Below are 21,930 nucleotides of genomic sequence, written 5' to 3'. Positions count from 1 at the left end.
ACAGTGTTTTTCTGATCTAGTGACACAAAAAGAAGAGTTGACTGAGTCTTATAATTGATGGCATCTTAGATTTAACATAATATGGTAATAGGGCACCTGGGTGGTTCAGTGGGTTAAGCCTCTACCTTTGGTTTGGATCATGATCTCAGCATCCTGGGATCCAGTCCCACATCAGGCTCTCACTCAGCAGGGAGCCTGCTTTCCCCCCACCCCTCCACCTGCCTCTCTGCCTACTTGTGATCCCTCTCTGTCAAATAAATAAATAAAATCTTTAATAAAAAATGTGGTAATAGATGATAAATAAAAGTTATATGTATGAAAGAAGGAATAAAAATCATAGCCCTCCTTAAGTCGTATTATTATACCTACTTATAACCTAGCTGTTCTGCATCAGACAATGTGGCAGGGCAACAGTTGAACATTATTCTTTACTTATGTTGGGTTTTCCTAGTACAAGTAAAACAGATAATACACTACATCAAATTTATCTTCATCATTTCTTACTGGACTTACATTACATGTTCCATATGCTTGTCTTCTAGGTGAAATTGATCTTCAGATTCTTTCCAAAGTGCAGATTCAACATCCAGGAATTCATATCAACAATGAAGTTGTTGAGCCAAGTGCTGAGCAAATTGCCAAGTACAAAGGTATCTGTAACCTATGGTGCTCTATGTCAAATCCTATCCTGAAAGGCTTAACATCCCAAATTTGTCCCCTCACTCATTAACAACATAGTTACTGTGGTATGTTCTTTGTAAGCTTATTGGGAAAAGAACATATTTAATTTGTTTTCTTGGAAGACATGACTAACACCTCAGAAATATGAACAATGAATAATTAGATTTCTTTTTGTACTGATTCTTCTATTCCCTGGTGATCAACTATTATTTTTGATGTTTATTCTTAGAGACAGAATCATTAATTCATTCAGAAATATTTAAACAGAATCCTTGCTCTTAAACGGTTTGTGTTTAATGGATTATATATAGTGGGAGTCAGCAAACCTCTCTGAAAAAATACACACTCTAAATATTTTTAGGTCACATGATCTCTCTCACAATTAGTCAACTCTCCTACTATAGCACCAAGGCAGTCACAGTGATGCTGACAAACTGAGTGTTCATATGTTCCAATAAAACTTTATTTATAAACACTAAGTTTGATTTTTATATCATTTTCACATTTCATGAAATGTTATTCTTTTGATTTTTCCTTCAACCATTTAAAAATCTACAGCATGAGATATGCAAAACAGGCATAAAGTCAGGAAGTGCAATAGTATGTGTTTTTAGTTTGCAGTCTAGAAATAGGTAGTGAGCCAGATATGGTCCGTGGGCCATGGTCTGCTGACTCCTGGGTTACAGAAACATATCATTTGTTTTCCACTGATAAAATTCACCAGTTGATTTCCCATTAATACTGATAAAATGCAACCAATATCTGATCAGGGTTCTCATAATTATTTCTTATTGACTCTTTCTTTCATCCCTAATTTCATTTAATACTAGAAAAAAATCAGGATGAACTCTCTGGCCTTCCAGAGCTACATAAAAAAGAAAAATGTGCTTTATATCTGTTATGTATATAACATTGATTGCATTAAAATTCGAAATGGAAATGGATTCTACATTTGCAATTAAAATTGATGGTGTGCCATCTCTTTTCTGTATTTTAGAGCTTGTAGCCAAGACATCAAACCTCGAGAACATAAAGTTTGCTTGGCATAAGGAGACATCATCTGAATATCAAAATAGAATCATGGAGAAAAAAGAATTTCAGAAGTGGGACTTTATTCATATGATTCAGGTAAGAAATATTTATTGTTATATATTCTCAGGAGATTTTTTTCCAGAAATATGTATGAAGAATACCTAATATTCTGCCTTTAAGAAGAAAAATGAAAATCTGATTTCTGATTTTACAAGTGAACATTATCCATTCAAATTGAAGATAAAGATGTTGATAGGACTGAGAGATTCTCTGTAACATTAAAAAATCCAGTTTTTTTTTTATACTCCACACCTTCTGTTACTGATTTTTTTTTTCCAGTGTTGGCTTAATTAATTTTTGTAGGATTGGAAGTTCATAGATAGTTTTGAGGAGAGTAGAGTGTGACATATCTTAGCACAGCTCTAATGGTCTGGATGGACCAATGTCCAGAGTTTTTCTGAATCCTTTCCTTTCCCTTCTTTGATGACCTGGTTAGTGTCCATGTGACAGAAGGGGAAGGTTAGATCATTTTTAGGTTGATAAAGTTTACTTATGTCAGTCATTCAGTAGGAATATATTTCCATGATCCAACACTGATAGTATATTTCTTAGAAATATACTAGAGGGTTTCTTGGAAAGGGGGTGACCATTTATTAGATGTTATAGGGATGGATTTATGAGAATCACTGATATTTCTGGATAGCATATGGGTGTATAGACTTTGGATGTTTTCTACCATTAGAAGATGTATATTTTAGAAATACCAATATAACAGTAAGAGACCTCTTTCTACAGTCCACAAGTGCAGTCATCCCAAAGGAATAAACCTTTAAGAAATCAAAGAAATCAAAGGAAGAAACTAACATTGGTATATCCAAGCAATCCTATACCTCTGTTCTCCTAGCTTACAAAATCATTTACCTACAAGGGAGTACTTAAATTACCCATCAAGCCTACAGTGTTTCTCTATTAGACTTAATCTCCTCCCTCCTCATATAACTATTTCATACCTCCCTCTCTCTCCTTATACTTCCTGTAACTCCTTCACCACCACTCATTCCCAGCTGATGACCTCACTTCACACTGTATAGCAAAAAGAGAAATCATCAAGTGGAAAGTCATCTTTCACCCTCCAAATTTATAAACACAGCTGCATCTGTACCCACCATCTCTTTCTTACATCTTATTACAAGGCCTCCTTTTATCAAAACCTAGTACCTCCACTGGTGCTCTGGATCCCATTCTTTACCTGTTATAAAATGTTGCAGCTTCAGGGATCATTCTCCTATTTCTCTCAAAATTTCCTTGCATCTTCCTTCTTTCTTAGAGCAACACTGCTTCCTCTGCATTACTGTTATATTTCTCTACCTTCCTCCCTGTCTAGCATACATTTTCCCCATGTTATGTCTTTGTCTCTTCATTGTTCCTTATAGTCTTAACACTCTCATGACATTCTTTCAGCTTAATGTTCACAGTCAAATTCAGAGAATCTCATTATCTATTAGATCAAATTTCAGAGCATCTGTTACGGCCCACCTCCTCTTTTTTAGCCAGGTTACATCATAGACTGTGAGCTGTCTTATGGATTATGTATCTGGGTATCTATCCCTGTCATGAACAGCATGGAATGACATGATACTAAATATGGCCCCAAAGCAGCATAGGCCATGTGCAGCTCCATTTTATTTCTTTTTTTTTAAAAGATTTTATTTATTTATTTGACAGGGAGAGAGAGAGATATCACAAGTAGGCAGAGAGGCAGGCAGAGAGAGAGGGGGAAGCAGGTTCCCGCTGAGCAGAGAGCCCGATGCGGGGCTCAATCCCAGGACCCTGGGACCATGACCAGACTGAAGGAGAGGCTTAACCCACTGAGCCACCCAGACGCCCCACCATTTTATTTCATTCATTCATGTGAGAGGGGCAAAGTTTAAGTTGTGTTGCTTAATGTAATAAATTCTATCATAGGCATCTACATAGAATATTAACCTCTTGCCCAAGAGAGATGGAGATGAGATATAAGAAGTAGGTATCTGTGGAGGTAGATTCCAGGGATGCAAAGAAAGCCTTTGGGGAAAATTTTCCACTGCCAATATATAATTCTAGGCTCTACCTGGGTTGAGTGGAAAGAGCTCTCCCTGCATTTCATCAGAGAATGGTCCAGAGTTATTACAAAGGGGTGAGTTGACCCTCAGCACCCTGTGACAAAGCATGTAACCTCATGCTTTATTCAGTCCATTTTCCTAGACAATCTTACAATATCAGAGATTGCCATATTTTCTGTGATTTAAAAAAAGCATCTGTGAGCATATGGTAAAGCTAGTGCAAAGGGCTTAATTTTAAAGCAGAGTTCCATGAAAGGGGGTCTGTTTTTATGGTGCCAGCACCATCTTCTCCCAGAACTACAATTCACAAAATATAGAGCAAGCATAGAATCAATGTCCCAATGTGGAGCAGAGATGAAGTATCTCCAGCTATAAATGTCTCTGTTATTTAAACCAGAAAGAGTAAATTTAAAACTGTTTGGCTATAATTGAACAAATACCATAGTCTTGTTAATTTTGACCATTCTAACTGGTGTAAGGTGGGAACCACTTAATGTAGTTTTGATTTGAATCTCTCTGATGGCTAATGATGGTGAACATTTTTTCATGTGTCTGTTAGCTATTTGCATGGCTTCTTTAGAGAAGTGTCTGTTCATGTCTTCTGCCTATTTTTTGAAAAGATTATCTGTTTTGTTTGTGTTGAGTTTGAAGAGTTCTTTATAGATCTCGGATATCAGCCCTTTGTCTGTATTGTCATTTGTGAATATCTTCTTCTTGAAGTGTTTTGTTGAGTAAAACTCTCATTAGCAATCAGGAAGATTAAAATCAAAACCACATTGAGATACCACCTTATGCCAGTTAAAATGGCCAAAATTAATAAGACAGTAAACAACATGTGTTGGAGAGGATGTGGAGAAAGGGGAGCCCTCTTACACTGCTAGTGGGAATGCAAGTTGGTTCAGCCACTTTGGAAAACAGTGTGGAGATTCCTTAAGAAATTAAAAATAGAGGTTCCCTATGATCCTGCATTTGTACTACTGGGTATTTACCCCAAAGATACTGATGTAGTGAAAAGAAGGGCCATCTGTACCCCAGTGTTCATAGCAGCAATGGCCGCAGTCACCGAACTGTGGAAAGAGCCAAGATGCCCTTCAACAGATGAATGGATGAAGAAGATACAGTCCATATATACAATGGAGTATCATGCCTCCATCAGAAAGGATGAATACCCAACTTTTTTTTTTTTTTTAAAGATTTTATTTATTTATTTGACAGATAGAGATCACAAGTAGGGAGAGAGGCAGGCAGGCAGAGAGAGAGAGAGAGGAGGAAGCAGGCTCCCTGCCAAGCAGAGAGCCCGATGCAGGGCTTGATCCCAGGACCCCGGGATCATGACCTGAGCGAAAGGCAGAGGCTTTAACCCACTGAGCCACCCAGGCGCCCCTGAATACCCAACTTTTTAAGTCAACATGGACGGGACTGGAAGAGATTATGCTGAGTGAAATAAGTCAAGAAGAGAGAGTCAGTTATCATATGGTTTCACTTACTTATGGAGCATAAGGAATAACATGGAGGACATTGGGAGATAAGAGAGGAGAAGTGAGTTGGGGGAAATCGGAGGGGGAGATGGACCATGAGAGACAGTGGACTCTGAGAAACAAACTGAGGGTTTTGGAGGGGAGGGGAGTCTGGTGGTGGGTATTATGGAGGGCACATACTGCATGGAGCACTGGGTGTGGTGCATAAACAATGAATTCTGGAACACTGAAAAGAAATAAAATAAAATGGAAAAAAAACCACAAAAAACCTCTCAACTTGAAAATCAACCTTTCTAAAGAATATCTAACCCAAGTAACAAAGAACTTGACATAGAAAAGTGTCTAATTTCTCTTTTCTTTCATTTCTAGATGCTGTATTATGTAAAAGATATCCCGGCTACCCTGAAATTCTTCCATAGTCTCTTAGCTACCAATGCTAAGATGCTGATTATTCTTGTGTCAGGTAAATTATTGACATTCACCCTGAATTTTAAAACAGTAATAGTGCCTATGTGCTTGGATATATGTGTTTGAAGTCAGCTGCAATATTTTGTCTTCATTATGAAATTCTTGACTTGGCTTCTAATCGTAGTCAATTAATTAACACAGTATTAGGAGAGTCCTTCACAACAACTATCAATTCAGGGGCCCTAGTGGAATTAAATATCTATTTATTCCTTTCCCTTGGTAAAATTTGTCTTTGTTGTCTATATATAAATTCTTTTTTATACAATGTAGAGCAAATACCACTAATAGGAAATTTTTTAATAAGGACAAAAATAGCAAATATTTCTGTTTACCTCCTTTTTGTTTCTTGAATGTTTCTTTCTCTTCTGTGATGTTTATTAATACATAAATAAAGGTTTAAATATTTGGGATACCTTCATATCTGATTAATTTACATTTCTAGAGCCTATCAATATTGTTCATGGTAGATTTTCTTAAATAACTACCAAAAATTGTTCATTTGTTTTGTATTACTGTCTTATTTTCAAAAGAGGGCATTTGATCATGTCATGTTGCTTCCAGTATATAATAAGTACCAGAGAAGTAAACATGTTAATAAATGAGACACTGACATTGTTGAGTTCATTAATTCATTACTTCTTTCATTTAGTAATCTTCATGGATTGTCTACACAGTGCTAGGCAGATTGATTCTAGATATACAACAATCTCTATCTTCCTAAGTTTATACCAGACCCCATACTCAAAACCATAGGTCACAAAATTCATCAGTTCTTAAATATGAGGAATGACTTTAAGGATGGCAAATGGGGTTGTTGCCTGTAATTCTAGGTTTGAAATCATGTGGGAGTTTTGCAAATGAGAGTTCCTACATACAACCTCTTCCCTAAAGAACATTTTGATATACTATTTTTATCTCTGGTTAATTAAAAATACTCTATGTGGGAGAGTTCTATCTTCCCATTTAGAAGGGCTCATGTAAACTGGATGCTTCTTATTAACCTCCATCTAAATTAAGACACTTGGGTAAAGCCATTATACTACATTTAGGAATACAAAAGAAAACTTAGTTGTGACCAATGAGGACAGTCTATTCTTGATAATCTGTATCAATAATAAAGAAAAAGCATTACCAATAGAAATAACAATTCATCCAGATTTTACAATGTATTTCATATCAATAGAAGATCCAGTCTTATTTATATTTGGTTTATTCTTAAATATTTCAGAAGTTAAGTATTTCAGTGTCAGAAAGCAGTTTTCTATATTTCTACCAAGAGGGAAAAGCCAGCCCAAGATTTAGAAAGTGACATGAGTAGTCTACAAACAACTGAGAACTGGCTAAGTACCCTTATGAATACAGTATTCTGCTAGCTATCTCTTGAATTACACTAATATAACCCATCGTATATTGGCATCAAGAAGTGTTCAGACCAAAATAGGTGCAGCGAAATATATGATGATACATGCAACAAGAATGCTGAGGCATTTCCTAGCTGTGTGAACTTGATCTGTGAGTCTTAGTTTATTCAAGGGCTATTTCTAGATAATCATACCTGCATTATATTGCATCTATGCATATATATGTTTTCATATGTACTCTGTATATATACATTCACAGGTAAAAATCAAAGAAATATAGTAAAGACTCAAATATCAGTTAGCTTTTTCTTAAAAAGTATTTCGAGTCAAAATTACTCAGTCAAGGTACTTTGATGGTGGAAATATTTTGCTAACTTTTTCCTGTATGCAGTAAAAAACCCCTCTCATTACTGTATCCAGCATGGGAGACCTGTATCCCAAAGAGAAAAACACTGTTCATAAACATTGCTCCTACACATAAGAATAGAACAAATAACAAATGTCCAATTATTAAAGAGACTCCAGTGACCCCTAGCCTTCATCATATGCACTTTTCTTAGAAGAGAGTTGTGCAGCTACAAGAAAAATATCATACGTACATTTCTTCTTAAAGAACCACTTAATAAAAGGAGAAGATAAATTTAGGCATTTTATTTTGGACTTTCCAGTTCTCTCCTAAGGCTAAAAGTTACAGCTTTTATTGCCTCTATCAGAAGAGCTATTAAGGAAGGAAATCAATTAAATATATGTAATAAAAAATAAGCCACCTTGTTCAATATAGTTTCCTTTTCAGTAAAGGAAAAGGTAAATAAAATTGTCAGTAAACTGAAATTGTCAATTTAGTATAAACTGAATGTCTCCAGATTCCCCAGTCTTAGGGGATCACTCATAACTCTTGCAAATCCAGGATAAATGATGGGATCCCTTATCTCAAGTAACTTGGATCATTCATCCCTTGCCCCATGACTGCTGAGGATCCTGGGAGTCATGCTTACATGCTCCTGATGGTTGCCAACCACCGTTTGCCCCAAACTTCTGCTCCCAGTTCAATTTTTGATTTCCTATCTCCATTACTTTTCCACTGCTTTGGAGCAGCTCTTATGTAATGGAGGACTGAGGCATGTAAACACTTGGAACACTGTGCTAAGTTTCTTATCAGAGGCATATGGGGCATATAGCATTCTAAACTACTAGTTCTGAATGTGTCTAAAAAAAAAGCATATTTTGGCTAAAACGTACTACATGATGGACATGGAATCAGAGAACATAGTTCTGGAGACTTGAAGAAGGTTTAATAAACAGGAGTAAAAGACTCAATAAAGAAGATTAACATTCACAGAGACACACATACATGCTTAAAACCCACGCTGAAATAGGCAGAGAAAAGCTATGAAGGGTAGGCAAATGAAACTCATTAGGAAAAGAAAAAGAAATTGAAATCAGAATTAAATGACAGCATTTACCGTTAGAATACATGTTTGAGGGAAGAGGGGCTTTTATCTGTGTTTGTAAGTATCAGTGACAGAACTAGCCCAGCTCAGTAAATATTCATTTAATTATAACAAGCAGAAATTCTTGATTATATAAAGATAAAAGATTTGATTTGGGGATGAAAAGGAAGAGAAATAAGGACAAAAGAGGTGGATTTTTTAAATGAGTGCCTCACACTAAAATGATATCAATAGTAGCATGTCTTTCCCCAAATGTAGTAGCCAGGCATTAGTTTTGAGAGTTGCTAGTTAAAATGTAAATTTTCTGGTTAAGGGGGTTTTGCCAGAAGGAGACACCACTTTTTTGATCATCCCTCTCCTTACCTGACTTACAGATTATAGTGTGTTATTTTTAATACAATGAGAAAAAAAATCTGGTTTATATCATGTTGGAAACAAAAGTAACACCATATGTTGTGCCCACCGAGAGCCATTATGATAATGCATCAGTTAGAAAGTGTATAATTGCTCAGCTCAGAAATGGCACCAAGTCATACAACACTGACACCAGTAAAATTTCTGCAATCAGTGTTTGGTTATTTTTTTTCTCTGTCAGGTTAAAAATAAAAATAATAATGATAATAGAGCCTCTTTTCAACCATTGAAATATTTTTTTTATAAAGCCTTATTTGTAGGCATATTCTTATTTGGGCAGATAATCACTGTCTATGTAATAAAAGATTTTTTTAATATAGACTCATGACCCTATTTTTTTTTCCATTAGACTGAGGTTTTGTTTTTTTCTGCTTCATTCCAATTTTACCTTCTAGAGCATACCCTGCAGTTATTACTCCCTCTTCTCAAATATTAGATGAATGTCAATTATCTAAGCTATTTAAATTTTACCTTTTTCTCCTTGGTTAGTCCCTTTTGTTGAGTTCAATCAGGAGACTTTAGCCCAATCCATGGATGAGGGCCAGGGCTCTTTGAACATCCAATAATTATACGCATAACTGTATGGGTATTTATTGTTTGTGTATTATGCTGGAGAGTCAATTACTTCATTAGACCATAAAAGAGGCTTGGAAACCCAAAATTTCAAGCCTTTGAAATCTTCACTATTAATCCTGGAATACACGTTCTCTCTTACATTGCTTTGCCAAGTCCAACTTAATTTCCTAATACTTGAACAATGTTTGTTTACTTCGTTTGCCAGTCATGGTTCTTAGTTCCTTTACTTTCTCTTACCCCAATTCTATGCTATAAATTCTGTATTTATCCCATTTTGCAGGTGATAAAACTGAGGAGAAGCTTCATAAAGCTAGTTAGAGGAAAAGCCAGGCTTCATACTTAGGCAGTTGGCTTTAGAGGCCCTCTTAATTTTACATTGTATCAACTGATAAATATTTATTGGGTATGTGACATCCCATTATTATATGCAGGTATTAGAGGGTCCACAAATAGATGCTTATTTCTGTTGAGGTATTAGTATTACAGATTTCCAAACAGCAAGTTTGCTTTTTCATAGTCTCAAGATTACAACCAGTGAAAATACATTATCAAACCAACTCCATATAATGTTCATTTATTTTGTGAGTACTTATTACCCATCTGCTATGTGCTTAGCATTGCACAACAATTCGCTTAAATTATCTCATTTAGTACTTGCAGTTGCATTTGAGGTATGTACGGTTATCTCCACTTTATGCATCAGAAAACTGAGGTTCTCAGAGACTAAATAACAAATCTCATTCATGAAGTGTCTGAGGTACATTCCAGCCTGTGTCTCTCTCCCTCAGAGGCTGCATCTCTTAGCTTCTACACTGGGCCAGGTTATCCATTAAACACAAAAGACATTCCTAAAACATCTTCTAAAGCTGGGGACAAAACTTTACACCTGATGATACATTTAAAACTGTTCCTCCCTCATTCTTCCCATTTCCAATAATGGCAGTTCTCTCTTTTCAGGTGCTTGGGCCAAAATCATTGGGTCACTGACTCTTTTTTCACTCATACCCAAAATCCAAATTGTTGGCAAATCTATGTATCTATGTAAATCTATGTATCTATGAGCATAATATATAAGAAATCCAACCACTTCTCATCACTTCCAAAAGCTAGCTACTCCAATTTACCATCATCTGTCACCCAGATTATTGTCATAAACTCTTTACTGTTCTCCCTGTTTCCACTCTTATGGCCCTATAGTCTATTCTCATCTGTGTGACCAATTAACCTTATTAAAATATAAATCAGGTTAAGTCACTATAATGTTGTATTGCTCAATATAAAAGCCACATTTGACTGCTGAAATTGATATGTAAATGAGCTGCAGTGAAGTAAAACTTAAAATTCATTTCCTTGGTCATACTAGCCACAGTTCAAATGTTCCTTAGCCACAGATGGTTAGTGGCTACCATATTGGACAATGCAGATACAGAATATGTTCCAGAAAGTTCTTTCAGACAACACTACAGTGACTTCCCATCTCACTCCATGTGATATGGTACCCTACCCACTCCCTCCACCACTCATCCAACCTTATCTTCTTCTACTTTCCCCTTTGCTCACTGATTTCAGATCTCACTGGTTTCCTGGCCAGTTCTTAAAATGAAAAGCATGCTCTCACCTCAGGTCCTTTGTAGTTGCTCTTTTCTCTACCTAAGGTAATCTTCCCTCTCATATCTACATGGCTTGTTCACATATCTCTGCTCAAATGTCACATTATTATCAAGAGTTTCTGTGACCACCCTATATAAACAGCAACCTGTCCAACCCTTTGACCCTCCTTATTCCTTGTTCTGATTTGTTTTTCATTACTACTTAGCACCATCTGATATGTGATTTATTTACTTGTATATTTAGCTTACTTTCCCCCTTCTGCGTACCTATTAAATTAAGCTACCTAAAGGCAAGAATATTTATTTATTGGCTGCTTTATTCTAAGCATGTAGTATACTTCCTGGCAGAGAAGGGAAGTGAAAAGAAGAATAAGTAAAAGCATGAGCTTTGTTTTATCACACAGGAATCAGTGGCTGGAACAAGCTGTGGAAAAAGTATGGATCCCGCTTACCTCAGGATGACCTCTGTCAGTATGTCACATCGTCTGACCTCACTCAGATGCTGGATAAACTGGGGATTAAGTATGAGTGTTATGACCTTCTGTCCACCATGGACATATCTGATTGTTTTATTGATGGCAATGAAAATGGAGAACTGCTTTGTGATTTTTTGACAGAAACCTGCAACTTTAATACAACAGCACCACCTGATCTCAAAGCAGAAATTATGAAAGATCTGCAAGAGTCTGAGTTCAGTGTAAAGAAGGAGGGAAAGGTTCTTTTTAATAATAGTCTGAGTTTCATAGTGGTTGAGTCATAACTATTAATCATGAAAGTATATTCAAAATTATATTTTGAATACTGTTGATCATTTATTTCTGTATTAAAATTATAAACACATCCCAATATAAATGGAGCATTGTCTCATATATAAAATCTAGAAAATCCCAAGACATTCTCAGATTTCCATGCATATCATATAAGATACTATTATTCTTATCCCATTCCTTCCCCATATCAAGAGGCCACATCAGGCTAAATACCACCTACGCTATAAGAACGAGACAACTAAGTTTCACTAACTTATTGACAAGAAAATTCTTTTCATTTGTTGATTGTACTGGAATTTCCTAAAATATTAATAAAACATATGCTATGAATTCTTTAAATATTACAAAAGTATATACTTATTGATATATATGAAAAAAGTATATGTTTATTTATTTTTTTCCTCCTGTGAAGAAATATTTGTGCATATTTCTCTAGTAGTTTCTAACTTGTTTTTATTGATTACTAAAAATAAGCACCTTAGGATATTACAAAATTATTTGTCACATGTCCCATTTCCTTCCACTTTGTTTTCTCTTTATTGTTTATCTTTTATCTTTGATTTTATAGTATTTGGTTTGCTTTTGATACAGTGAAGTTTTTTTCTATTTTATTCAGTCAAATCTTCAGGTTTTGTTTTTTTTTCTTTTTTTTTTTTTCCCCCTTCTGGGTTTCTGACACATTTTTAAAGGTCTTCTTAAAGTTTTAGAATCTTTAGGTATTTTATTATAAAAATATAGTTTCACTTTTAAAAAATGGCAGAATAGAGGACCCTGAGCTCACCTAGTCCCACGATAACACTGAAATCAGCATAAGTAACAAAACTACCCAAAGACAGGCAGAAGAAACTCCACAACTAAAGGTAGAGAAGAGGCCTTGTGGAAGAGGATAGGAAAGGTGAAGATGAGGTGGGGAGCTAAAAAGGCCCTGGCTGTCTGCAGTTGGGAGGGAGCAGGGGCGTGGAGAAGGGTGAGAAATACACTGTCATACTAGGGAGCCTGCATGGAGAGGAAGAATCCCCATAACATTTGGCTGTGAAAGCAAGAGGGACTGAATTTCTTGAGTTCTTACAACAAACATGACTTTTAAAAACTAGCAGGCTTTGCTCTGGGAGAGCCCAGTGTGCTGCAGGAAACTGTGTCCCTGCCCTTAAAGAGAGAGCACAACAAATTGCTTATGGAGATACATCATAGAAGCAGCAGTTTGAAAAATGACTAGGGCATATGGGAGGGAGAGTTATTTACTAATCTCAGACCATGTCTCAGAGAAACAGATTTCCCTGAGAGACTCCTCCAGAAACAAAGGAGCTGCCATTTTCATCTCCCACCCCTCAGCATAAATGCTTCACCACCTTCAGAAACTGGCAAAGACTACACTCCTTACCTAACTTGCTTACACTAAGCCCCCCCACATCAGCAGATCTGCCCCTCCCCAGGCACTTGCCTGCACTACAGTCCCCTCCCCTAGAAGACTGGCATAATGCTTGCCAACACTGAGTCTCCTGGGTGTTTTGTGGGGCCTTGTTCCAAGCAACAGTTCACCTCCATAAATACCTTATTAAAACTGCACTCCCTGCCTATGTGGGCTTTACAGAGCAGCACTGGCCAGGCCTGGTCTTCACAGCAATTGCATGTACCCTATGGAAGAGGACCAGCATCACCTCATTAAAAGTGTGTGCCTTACCCACTACTTTCAAGAGTAGGAGACAGCTGAGTTTCCTAACACAGAGAAACAGACATGGAGAGTTAGACAAAATGAGGAGACAGAGGAATGCATTCCAAATGAAAGAATAGGACAAAACCACAACAAGAGACCTATGTGAAATGAGTATAAGTAATAAGCCTGATAAAGCATTTACAGTAAGGATCATAAAGGTAGTCACTGTGCTTGGGAAATGAGTGGGGGCATTGGTGAGATCCTTAACAAAGAGATAAAAAAAGTACCAATCACAGATGTAGAATATAATAAATGAAATTTAAAATACACTAGATGGAATAAATAGCAGGCTAGAGGAATGAGAAGAACAAATTCTCAATGTGGAAGACAATAATGGAAAGCAATCAAAATGAGGAGGTAAAATAAAATAAATATGCAAAATGAGAATAGACTTAGGGAACTCAGTGACTCCATCAAGCATAACGACATTTGCATTATAGGGATCACTAAGAAGAAAGAAAAGGGGACAGAAAATTTATTTGAGGGAATAATCGCTGAAAGTTCCTGAATCTGGGGAAGGAAACAAACCCAGATCTAAGAGGTACAGAGATCCCACAATAAAATCAAACCAAGAAGACCCACACAAAGAAACATAGTAATTAAAATGGCAAAAGAAGTGATTAAAAAAAATTAAAATAGCTAGAAAAAAGAAGACAATACTTACAAGGGAAACTCCATAAGACCAGCAGTGGATTTTTTTTTTAGCAGAAACTTTGCAGGCAAGAAGGGAGTGGCATATATGCAAAGAGCTAAATGGTAAAAATGTGCAGCCAAGTATATTCTATCCAGAAATGCTAGCATTCAGAATAGAAAGATAAAAAATTCAGAATAGAAAGATAAAAAATTTATCAGACAAAAACTAAAGGACTTCATGACCACCACACCAGTCCTACAAGCAAGCAATGTTAAAAGGGAATGCTGCAGATAACATGAATATATATATAAGATCCCACCAAAAAACTACTAGAACTGATAAATGAACTCAGTAAAGTTGATGGATACAAAATCAATGTACAAAAATCCATTCCATTTCTATAAGTGATAATTAAGCAGCAGAAAGGTAAATTTATTCTATTTACAATTACACCAAAACCAATAAAATACCTAGGAGTATATCTATCCAAAGAGGTGAAAAACTTGTACTCTGAAAATTGTAGAACATTTGATGAAAGAAATTGAAGATAACACAAAGAAATGGAAAGACATTCTGTGTGCATGAACTGGAAGAACAAATGTTAAACTGTCCATAGTACCCAAAGCAGTCTACATATTTAATGCAATCCCTGTTAAAACACCAACAGCATTGTTCTAACAACCAGAATGAACAAGTCTAAAACTTCTATGGAACCAGACAAGACCCCAAATAGCCAAAGGAATCTTGAAAGAGAAAAACTAAATTGGAAGCATCACATTTCTGGACCTCAAGTTATATTACAAAGCATAGTGATCAAAACAGTATGGTACTGGCACAAAAACAGACATGTAGATCAATGAAACAGAATAGAAAACCCAGAAATCAACCCATAAGTATATGGTCAATTAATGTTCAATAAAGGAGGCAGGAATATGCAATGAGAAAAAGACAGTTTGTTCAAGAAATGGTGCTGGGGGGGCGCCTGGGTGGCTCAGTGGATTAAGCCGCTGCCTTCGGCTCAGGTCATGATCTCAGGGTCCTGGGATCGAGCCCCGCATTCGGGTCTCTGCTCAGCGGGGAGCCTGCTTCCTCCTCTCTCTCTGACTGCCTCTCTGCCTACTTGTGATCTCTCTCTCTGTGTCAAATAAATAAATAAAATCTTAAAAAAAAAAAAAAAGAAATGGTGCTGGGAAAACTGGACAGCAACATACAAAAAAATCAAACTGGACCACTTTCTTATACTGCACACAAAAATAAACTCAAAATGGATTAAGAACCTAAATGTGAGACCCAAAACTACAAATATCCTAAAACAGAACGTAGGCTGTAATTTCTCCAACATCAGCTGTAGCAACATTTTTTCTAGATCTGTCTCCTGAGGCAAGGAAAATGAAAGTTAAAGCTAATTATTGAGACTAAATTAAAATAAAAAGCTTCTTGAGGGGAGGAGTCAAGATGGCGGAGAAATAGCAGGCTAAGACTACATCAGGTAGCAGGAGATCAGCTAGATAGCTTATCTAAACATTGCAAACACCTACAAATCCAACGGGAGATCGAAGAGAAGAAGAACAGCAATTCTAGAAACAGAAAATCAACCACTTTCTGAAAGGTAGGACTGGCGGAGAAGTGAATCCAAAACGACGGGAAGATAGACCGCGGGGGGGAGGGGCCGGCTCCCTGCAAGCGGCGGAGCAAAGGAGCACAAAATCAGGACTTTTAAAAGTCTGTTCCACTGAGGGACATTGCTCCAGAGGCTAAACCGGGGTGAAGCCCACGCAGAGTCAGCGTGGCTCCAGGTCCCGCAGGGTCACAGAAGGATGGGGGTGTTGGAGTGTCGCAGAGCTCGTAGGTATTAGAACGGAGAAGTCGGCTACAGAGACAGAACCGAGGACTGAACTCTCAGCTCGGGGTTACCTTGAACCTCGCAGGCTGGGTGAGCTCGGAGCGCAGCTGGAGGCCGGGGATATGGGAGTGATTGGGCGCTGTTCTCTGGGGGCGCACTGAGGAGTGGGGCCTCAGGCTCTCGGCTCCTCCAGGCCGGAGACTGGGAGGCTGCCATTTTTATTCCCGTCCTCCAGAACTCTACGGAAAGTGTTCAGGGAACAAAAGCTCCCAAAAGCGAAGCCGAGCGGATTACTTAGTCTGGCCCCGATAAGGGTAATAATAGGTGCAATTCCGCCTCGGGCAAAGACACTTGAGAGTCACTACAACAGGCCCCTCCCCCAGAAGATCAACAAAATAACCAGCCAGGACGAAGTTCATCTATCAAAGAAAGCAGGTTCAATACCTAGGACAGCAGCAGAATTCCAGAGGAGGAGAAATCCAAGCACGGAACTCATGGCTTTCTCCCATGATTCTTTAGTCTTGCGGTTAATTGAATTTTTTTTTCAATTTTTTTTTCTTTCTTTTTTCTTCTTCTGCTAAATTTTTTAAAACTTTTACCCTTTTCTTTTTTAATGTTTTTTGACTAGTTTATCTAAAATATATATTTTTTCTTTCTTTTTTATATTTTTTCTTTATATGTTTTATTTTTTTAATTTTTTTCTTTTTTTTTCTGAACCTCTTTTTATCCCCTTTCTCCCCCCCCCCACAATTTGGGGTCTCTTCTGATTTGGTTACAGCACATTTTTCTGGGGTCTTTGCCACCCTTTTAGTATTTTATTTGATCCTTCATATCCTCTTATCTGGACAAAATGACCAGGCAGAAAAAATCACCACAAACAAAAGAACAAGAGGTAGTACCGAAGGCTAGGGACCTAATCAACACAGACATTAGTAATATGTCAGATCTAGAGTTCAGAATGACGATTCTGAAGGTTCTAGCCGGGCTCGAGAAAGGCATGGAAGATATTAGAGAAACCCTCTCTGGAGATATAAAAGCCCTTTCTGGAGAAATAAAAGAATGAAAATCTAACCAAGTTGAAATAAAAAAAGCTATTAATGAGGTGCAATAAAAAAAGGAGGTTCTCACTGCTAGGATAAATGAAGCAGAAGAAAGAATTAGTGATATAGAAGACCAAATGACAGAGAATAAAGAAGCTGAGCAAAAGAGGGACAAACAGCTACTGGACCACGAGGGGAGAATTCGAGAGATAAGAGACACCATGAGACGAAACAACATTAGAATAATTGGGATTCCAGAAGAAGAAGCAGAGAGGGGAGCAGAAGGTTTATTGGAGAGAATTATTGGATAGAATTTCCCTAATATGGCAAAGGGAACAAGCATCAAAATCCAGGAGGTGCAGAGAACCCCCCTCAAAATCAACAAGAATAGGCCCACACACCGTTACCTAATAGTAAAATTGACAAGTCTTAGTGACAAAGAGAAAATCCTGAAAGCAACCCAGGAAAAGAAGTCTGTAACATACAATGTTAAAAATATTAGATTGGCAGCAGACTTATCCACAGAGACCTGGCAGGCCAGAAAGAGCTGGCATGATATATTCAGAGCACTAAACGAGAAAAACATGCAGCCAAGAATACTCTATCTAGCTAGGCTATCATTGAAAATAGAAGGAGAGATAAAAAGCTTATAAGACTAACAAAAACGGAAAGAATTTTCAAACACCAAACCAGCTCTACAGGAAATATTGAAAGGGGTCCTCTAAGCAAAGAGAGAGCCTAAAAGTAGTAGATCAGAAAGGTACAGAGACAATCTATAGTAACAGTCACCTTACAGGCAATACAGTTGCACTAAATTCATATCTCTCAATAGTTACCCTGAATGTTAATGGGCTAAATGCTCCAATCAAAAGACACAGGATATCAGAATGGATAAAAAAACCAAAACCCATCTATATGTTGCCTACAAGAAACTCATCTTAGACGCGAAGACACCTCCAGATTTAAAGTGAGAGGGTGGAAAACAATTTACCAAGCTAATGGGCATCAGAAGAAAAAGTGCTCCACATTACTCGGCATCAGGGAAATACAGATCAAAACCACAATGAGATATCACCTCACAACAGTCAGAATGGCTAAAATTAACAAGTCAGGAAATGACAGATGCTGGCGAGGATGTGGAGAAAGCGGAACCCTCCTACACTGTTGGCGGAATGCAAGCTGGTGCAACCACTCTGGAAAACAGTATGGAGGTTCCTCAAAATGTTGAAAATAGAACTACCCTATGACCCAGCAATTGCACTACTGGGTATTTACCCTAAAGATACAAACGTAGTGATCCGAAGGGGCACATGCACCTGAATGTTTATAGCAGCAATGTCTACAATAGCCAAACTATGGAAAGAACCTAGATGTCCATCAACAGATGAATGGATAAAGAAGAAGTGGTATATATACACAATGGAATACTATTCAGTCATCAAAATAAATGAAATCTTGCCATTTGTGACGACATGGATGGAACTAGAGGGTATCATGCTTAGTGAAATAAGTCAATCGGAGAAAGACAACTATCATAGGATCTCCCTGATATGAGGACGTGGTATCATGCTTAGTGAAATAAGTCAATCGGAGAAAGACAACTATCATATGATCTCCCTGATATGAGGACGTGGAGATGCAACATGGGGGGTTAGGGGGATAGGAGAAGAACAAATGAAACAAGATGGGATTGGGAGGGAGACAAACAGTAAGTGACTCTTAATCTCACAAAACAAACTGGGGGTTGCTGGGGGGAGGTGGGGTTGGTAGAGGGGAAGAGGGGTTATGGACATTGGGGAGGGTATGTGCTATGGAGATTGCTGTGAAGTGTGTAAACCTGGTGATTCACAGACCTATACCCCTAGGGATAAAAATACATTATATGTTTATAAAATAAAAAGCTTCTTAACAGCAAAACTGATTGGAAACAACCAACAAGACTAAAAGATATCCTAATGAATGATAAAAGATATTTGCATATCTGATGCAAATATCTGATAAAGCATTAGTATCCTATATATATAAAGAACTTATATAACTCTACACCATAAAAAAGAAAACACAACAGCTATTCAATTAAAAAATGAGATGACATGAATATATATTTCTTCAAAGAAGACATACAGATCGCCAACAGACACATGAAAAGATGCCCAACATCACTCATCATAAGGGAAATAAAAATCAAAACTATAAAGAAATATTTCTCACACCTGTCAGAATGGCTAAAAAAAAACAAGTGTCAAGGATGTAGAGAAAAAGGAACCATAGTGCACTGTTGGTGGGAATGCAAACTGGTGTATCCACTAGGAAAACATTATGGAATTCCCTCAAAAAGTTAAAAACAGAAGTACCCTACAATCCAGTAATAGCGCTACAGGGTATTTACCCCCAAAATACAAGAACACTAATTCAAAGAGATACATGCACCCCTATGTTTACTGCAGCATTATTTACAATAGTCAAGATATGGAAGCATCACAAGTGTCCACCAACTGATGAATGGATAAAGAAGAGGCATATGTATATATAATGAAATATTATCTGGCCATAAAAAGGAATGAAATCTTGCCACTTGCAACAATGTGGATGGAGCTAAAGAACACTACTATGCTAAGTGAAATAAGTCATTCAGAGAATGACAAATACTGTATGATTTCACTCATATGTAGAATTTAAGAAACGAAACAAAGCAACAAAGAAAAAAAAGAGAGAGAGAGAGACAAACCAAGGAAACAGACTCTTAACTATAGAGAACAAACTGATGGTTACCAGAAGGGAGGTGGGTTAGGGGATGGGTGAAATAGGTGATGAGGATGAAGAGTACACTTATCATCATGAACACTGAGTAATGTATAGATTTGATGAATTACTGTATTGTACACCTGAACCTAATGTAACACTGTATGTTAACTATATCAGAATTAAAATTTTAAAACTTAATAAAAATTTACATAAGTGGAAGGAGTTAAAATGAGAATAAAATGTCCTCAAAAAGACAGGTAGCTATACCAACACAATTTTCTTGGTGGGGGGGTATCTTCACTGACTTAAAATGCACTTTGTATCATTTACCAAATTTCCAGAAAACCCTGAATCTATTTCAAAACTCTAGAGTCTCTTATGTTCCTCTAAAACCTTCCTTAAGACTAAGAATCATCCTTGGACAGGATTTCAGAGGATTTTTGAAAGCTTATTGAATGTGCTTTATTTTATTTTTTATTTTTATTTATTTTTTTTAAAGATTTATTTATTTGACAGATAGCGATTACAAGTAGGCAGAGAGGCAGGCAGAGAGAGAGAGAGACGGATGCAGGCTCCCAGCTAAGCAGAGAGCCCAATGCGGGGCTCGATCCCAGGACCCTGGGATCATGACCTGAGCTGAAGGCAGAGGCTTTAACCCACTGAGCCATCCAGCGCCCCCTTTATTTTATTTTTAATGACAAACATCTATCATTCTTATAAAAACAGTACATCTCTTTAAATAAGTCCAATAATTTATAACTAATAAAGCTATATTTAAAGTAAGTGAATAATTACTACTTTCTCTTAGGTACAGAATAAAAGTTTTTACTGAAAAGCTCATGAACCCTCATTTTCCCAGTTATAAAGTCTTCAACATTGTGTGATATTCACTCTTTCATATTGTGGAACTACTACTTAAAATTACAGGAAATACCTATAGAGTTAATACCTCTCCCTAATCTCCTAGATGAGATCCTGGAAGTATACTGGAGAGCACAGCCTATTTTTGCTAACAAAGACCAAGCTTTGTTGTTCATTATACGTAAAACTGGCTTGCATTGCCCTTTTTTCTTAGACAACTTCATCAGTGTTTTCTGAATTATCAGTGACAACAAATGAAACAACAGTTATCCAATCAGGTTCCTGAATATGAACCCTGAACTATTAATCATACTGATATGTACTACTGACAAAGGAAATCTGTGAGGCAGGCATAATTGATGGATATGGGCCATGACGACCTTGAACAACTTCCCCAAAAGGATAGAAATCAAGACTCTACAGAGCAAATTATGGCCTTCTCTGAAAGACACACATGCAAAACAAAACAAGAATAGAATTAACATGCTACTTACAGATAGAAAAGAATAGCACTCCATAGATGGATATTTGTAAAAATGGCCTTTCTCATCCCTATAAATATCCCTTACTAAAAACAAACAAACAAACAAATGAATAAATAAATAAATTCTCACTGATTCTGTTTGTTAATGCAATGGAACACTTGAACCTTTACAAAAATAAGATCCCCATTAGTACCTACTAGGTAGTAGTGGAAAGTTGCATAGGTACAAGGAATGAAACTACTGATTTTTCGTTTGTTCTTTTGATTCAGAAAAAAAGCCTGTAACATGAATTTGGAATGTTGTTTTATACAAAATTAAACATTTCCCAGTGTTTAATGGTGCCATGCATATGGATCCTAAGTAATGGGTGTTCAGAGAATTCTTTTTTTCTCAAGCATTCATCTTGTATCTATGTGTGTGTGTGTGTGTGTGTGTGTGTGTGTGTGTGTGTATGTATATATATATTTTTACCTGTGTGTTTATATTTTTACTGCAAGCATAGCTCAAGACCCCAGTAAAATTGTTGGTTGCCCTTAGTGTTTGTATAAACCTTAACTTACTTAAAGTATTTCTGACACTTTTTTAATTTTGTTTTTAGGGAGTACTGCTAAAATCCAGAGAATGCATTAAGTGGAGCACAGTATTACAGGGCCCTGATATTTGCT

The 21,930-nt window shown here is 36.9% G+C and overlaps 1 protein-coding gene across 2 annotated transcripts in view; it reads left to right on the top strand.

The window, feature by feature from the left end:
* HNMT (histamine N-methyltransferase) overlaps nucleotides 1-12,407 on the top strand; it is a 43,874-nt gene extending 31,467 nt beyond the window's left edge. For both annotated transcript variants that reach the window (XM_046017989.1, XM_046017988.1), the window contains exons 4-7: nucleotides 543-650; nucleotides 1,679-1,809; nucleotides 5,663-5,756; nucleotides 11,578-12,407. In XM_046017989.1, the coding sequence (XP_045873945.1) occupies nucleotides 543-650; nucleotides 1,679-1,809; nucleotides 5,663-5,756; nucleotides 11,578-11,933 (689 nt within the window). In that variant the 3' untranslated portion in view covers nucleotides 11,934-12,407. The remainder of the gene's footprint in view (nucleotides 1-542; nucleotides 651-1,678; nucleotides 1,810-5,662; nucleotides 5,757-11,577) is intronic.
* Nucleotides 12,408-21,930: the final 9,523 nt, after the last annotated feature.

The sequence above is a fragment of the Meles meles genome, chromosome 9 (assembly GCF_922984935.1).
Source record: "Meles meles chromosome 9, mMelMel3.1 paternal haplotype, whole genome shotgun sequence".
Classification (NCBI taxonomy): Eukaryota; Metazoa; Chordata; class Mammalia; order Carnivora; family Mustelidae; genus Meles; species Meles meles.
This window is presented reverse-complemented; position numbering and strand designations above follow the sequence as displayed.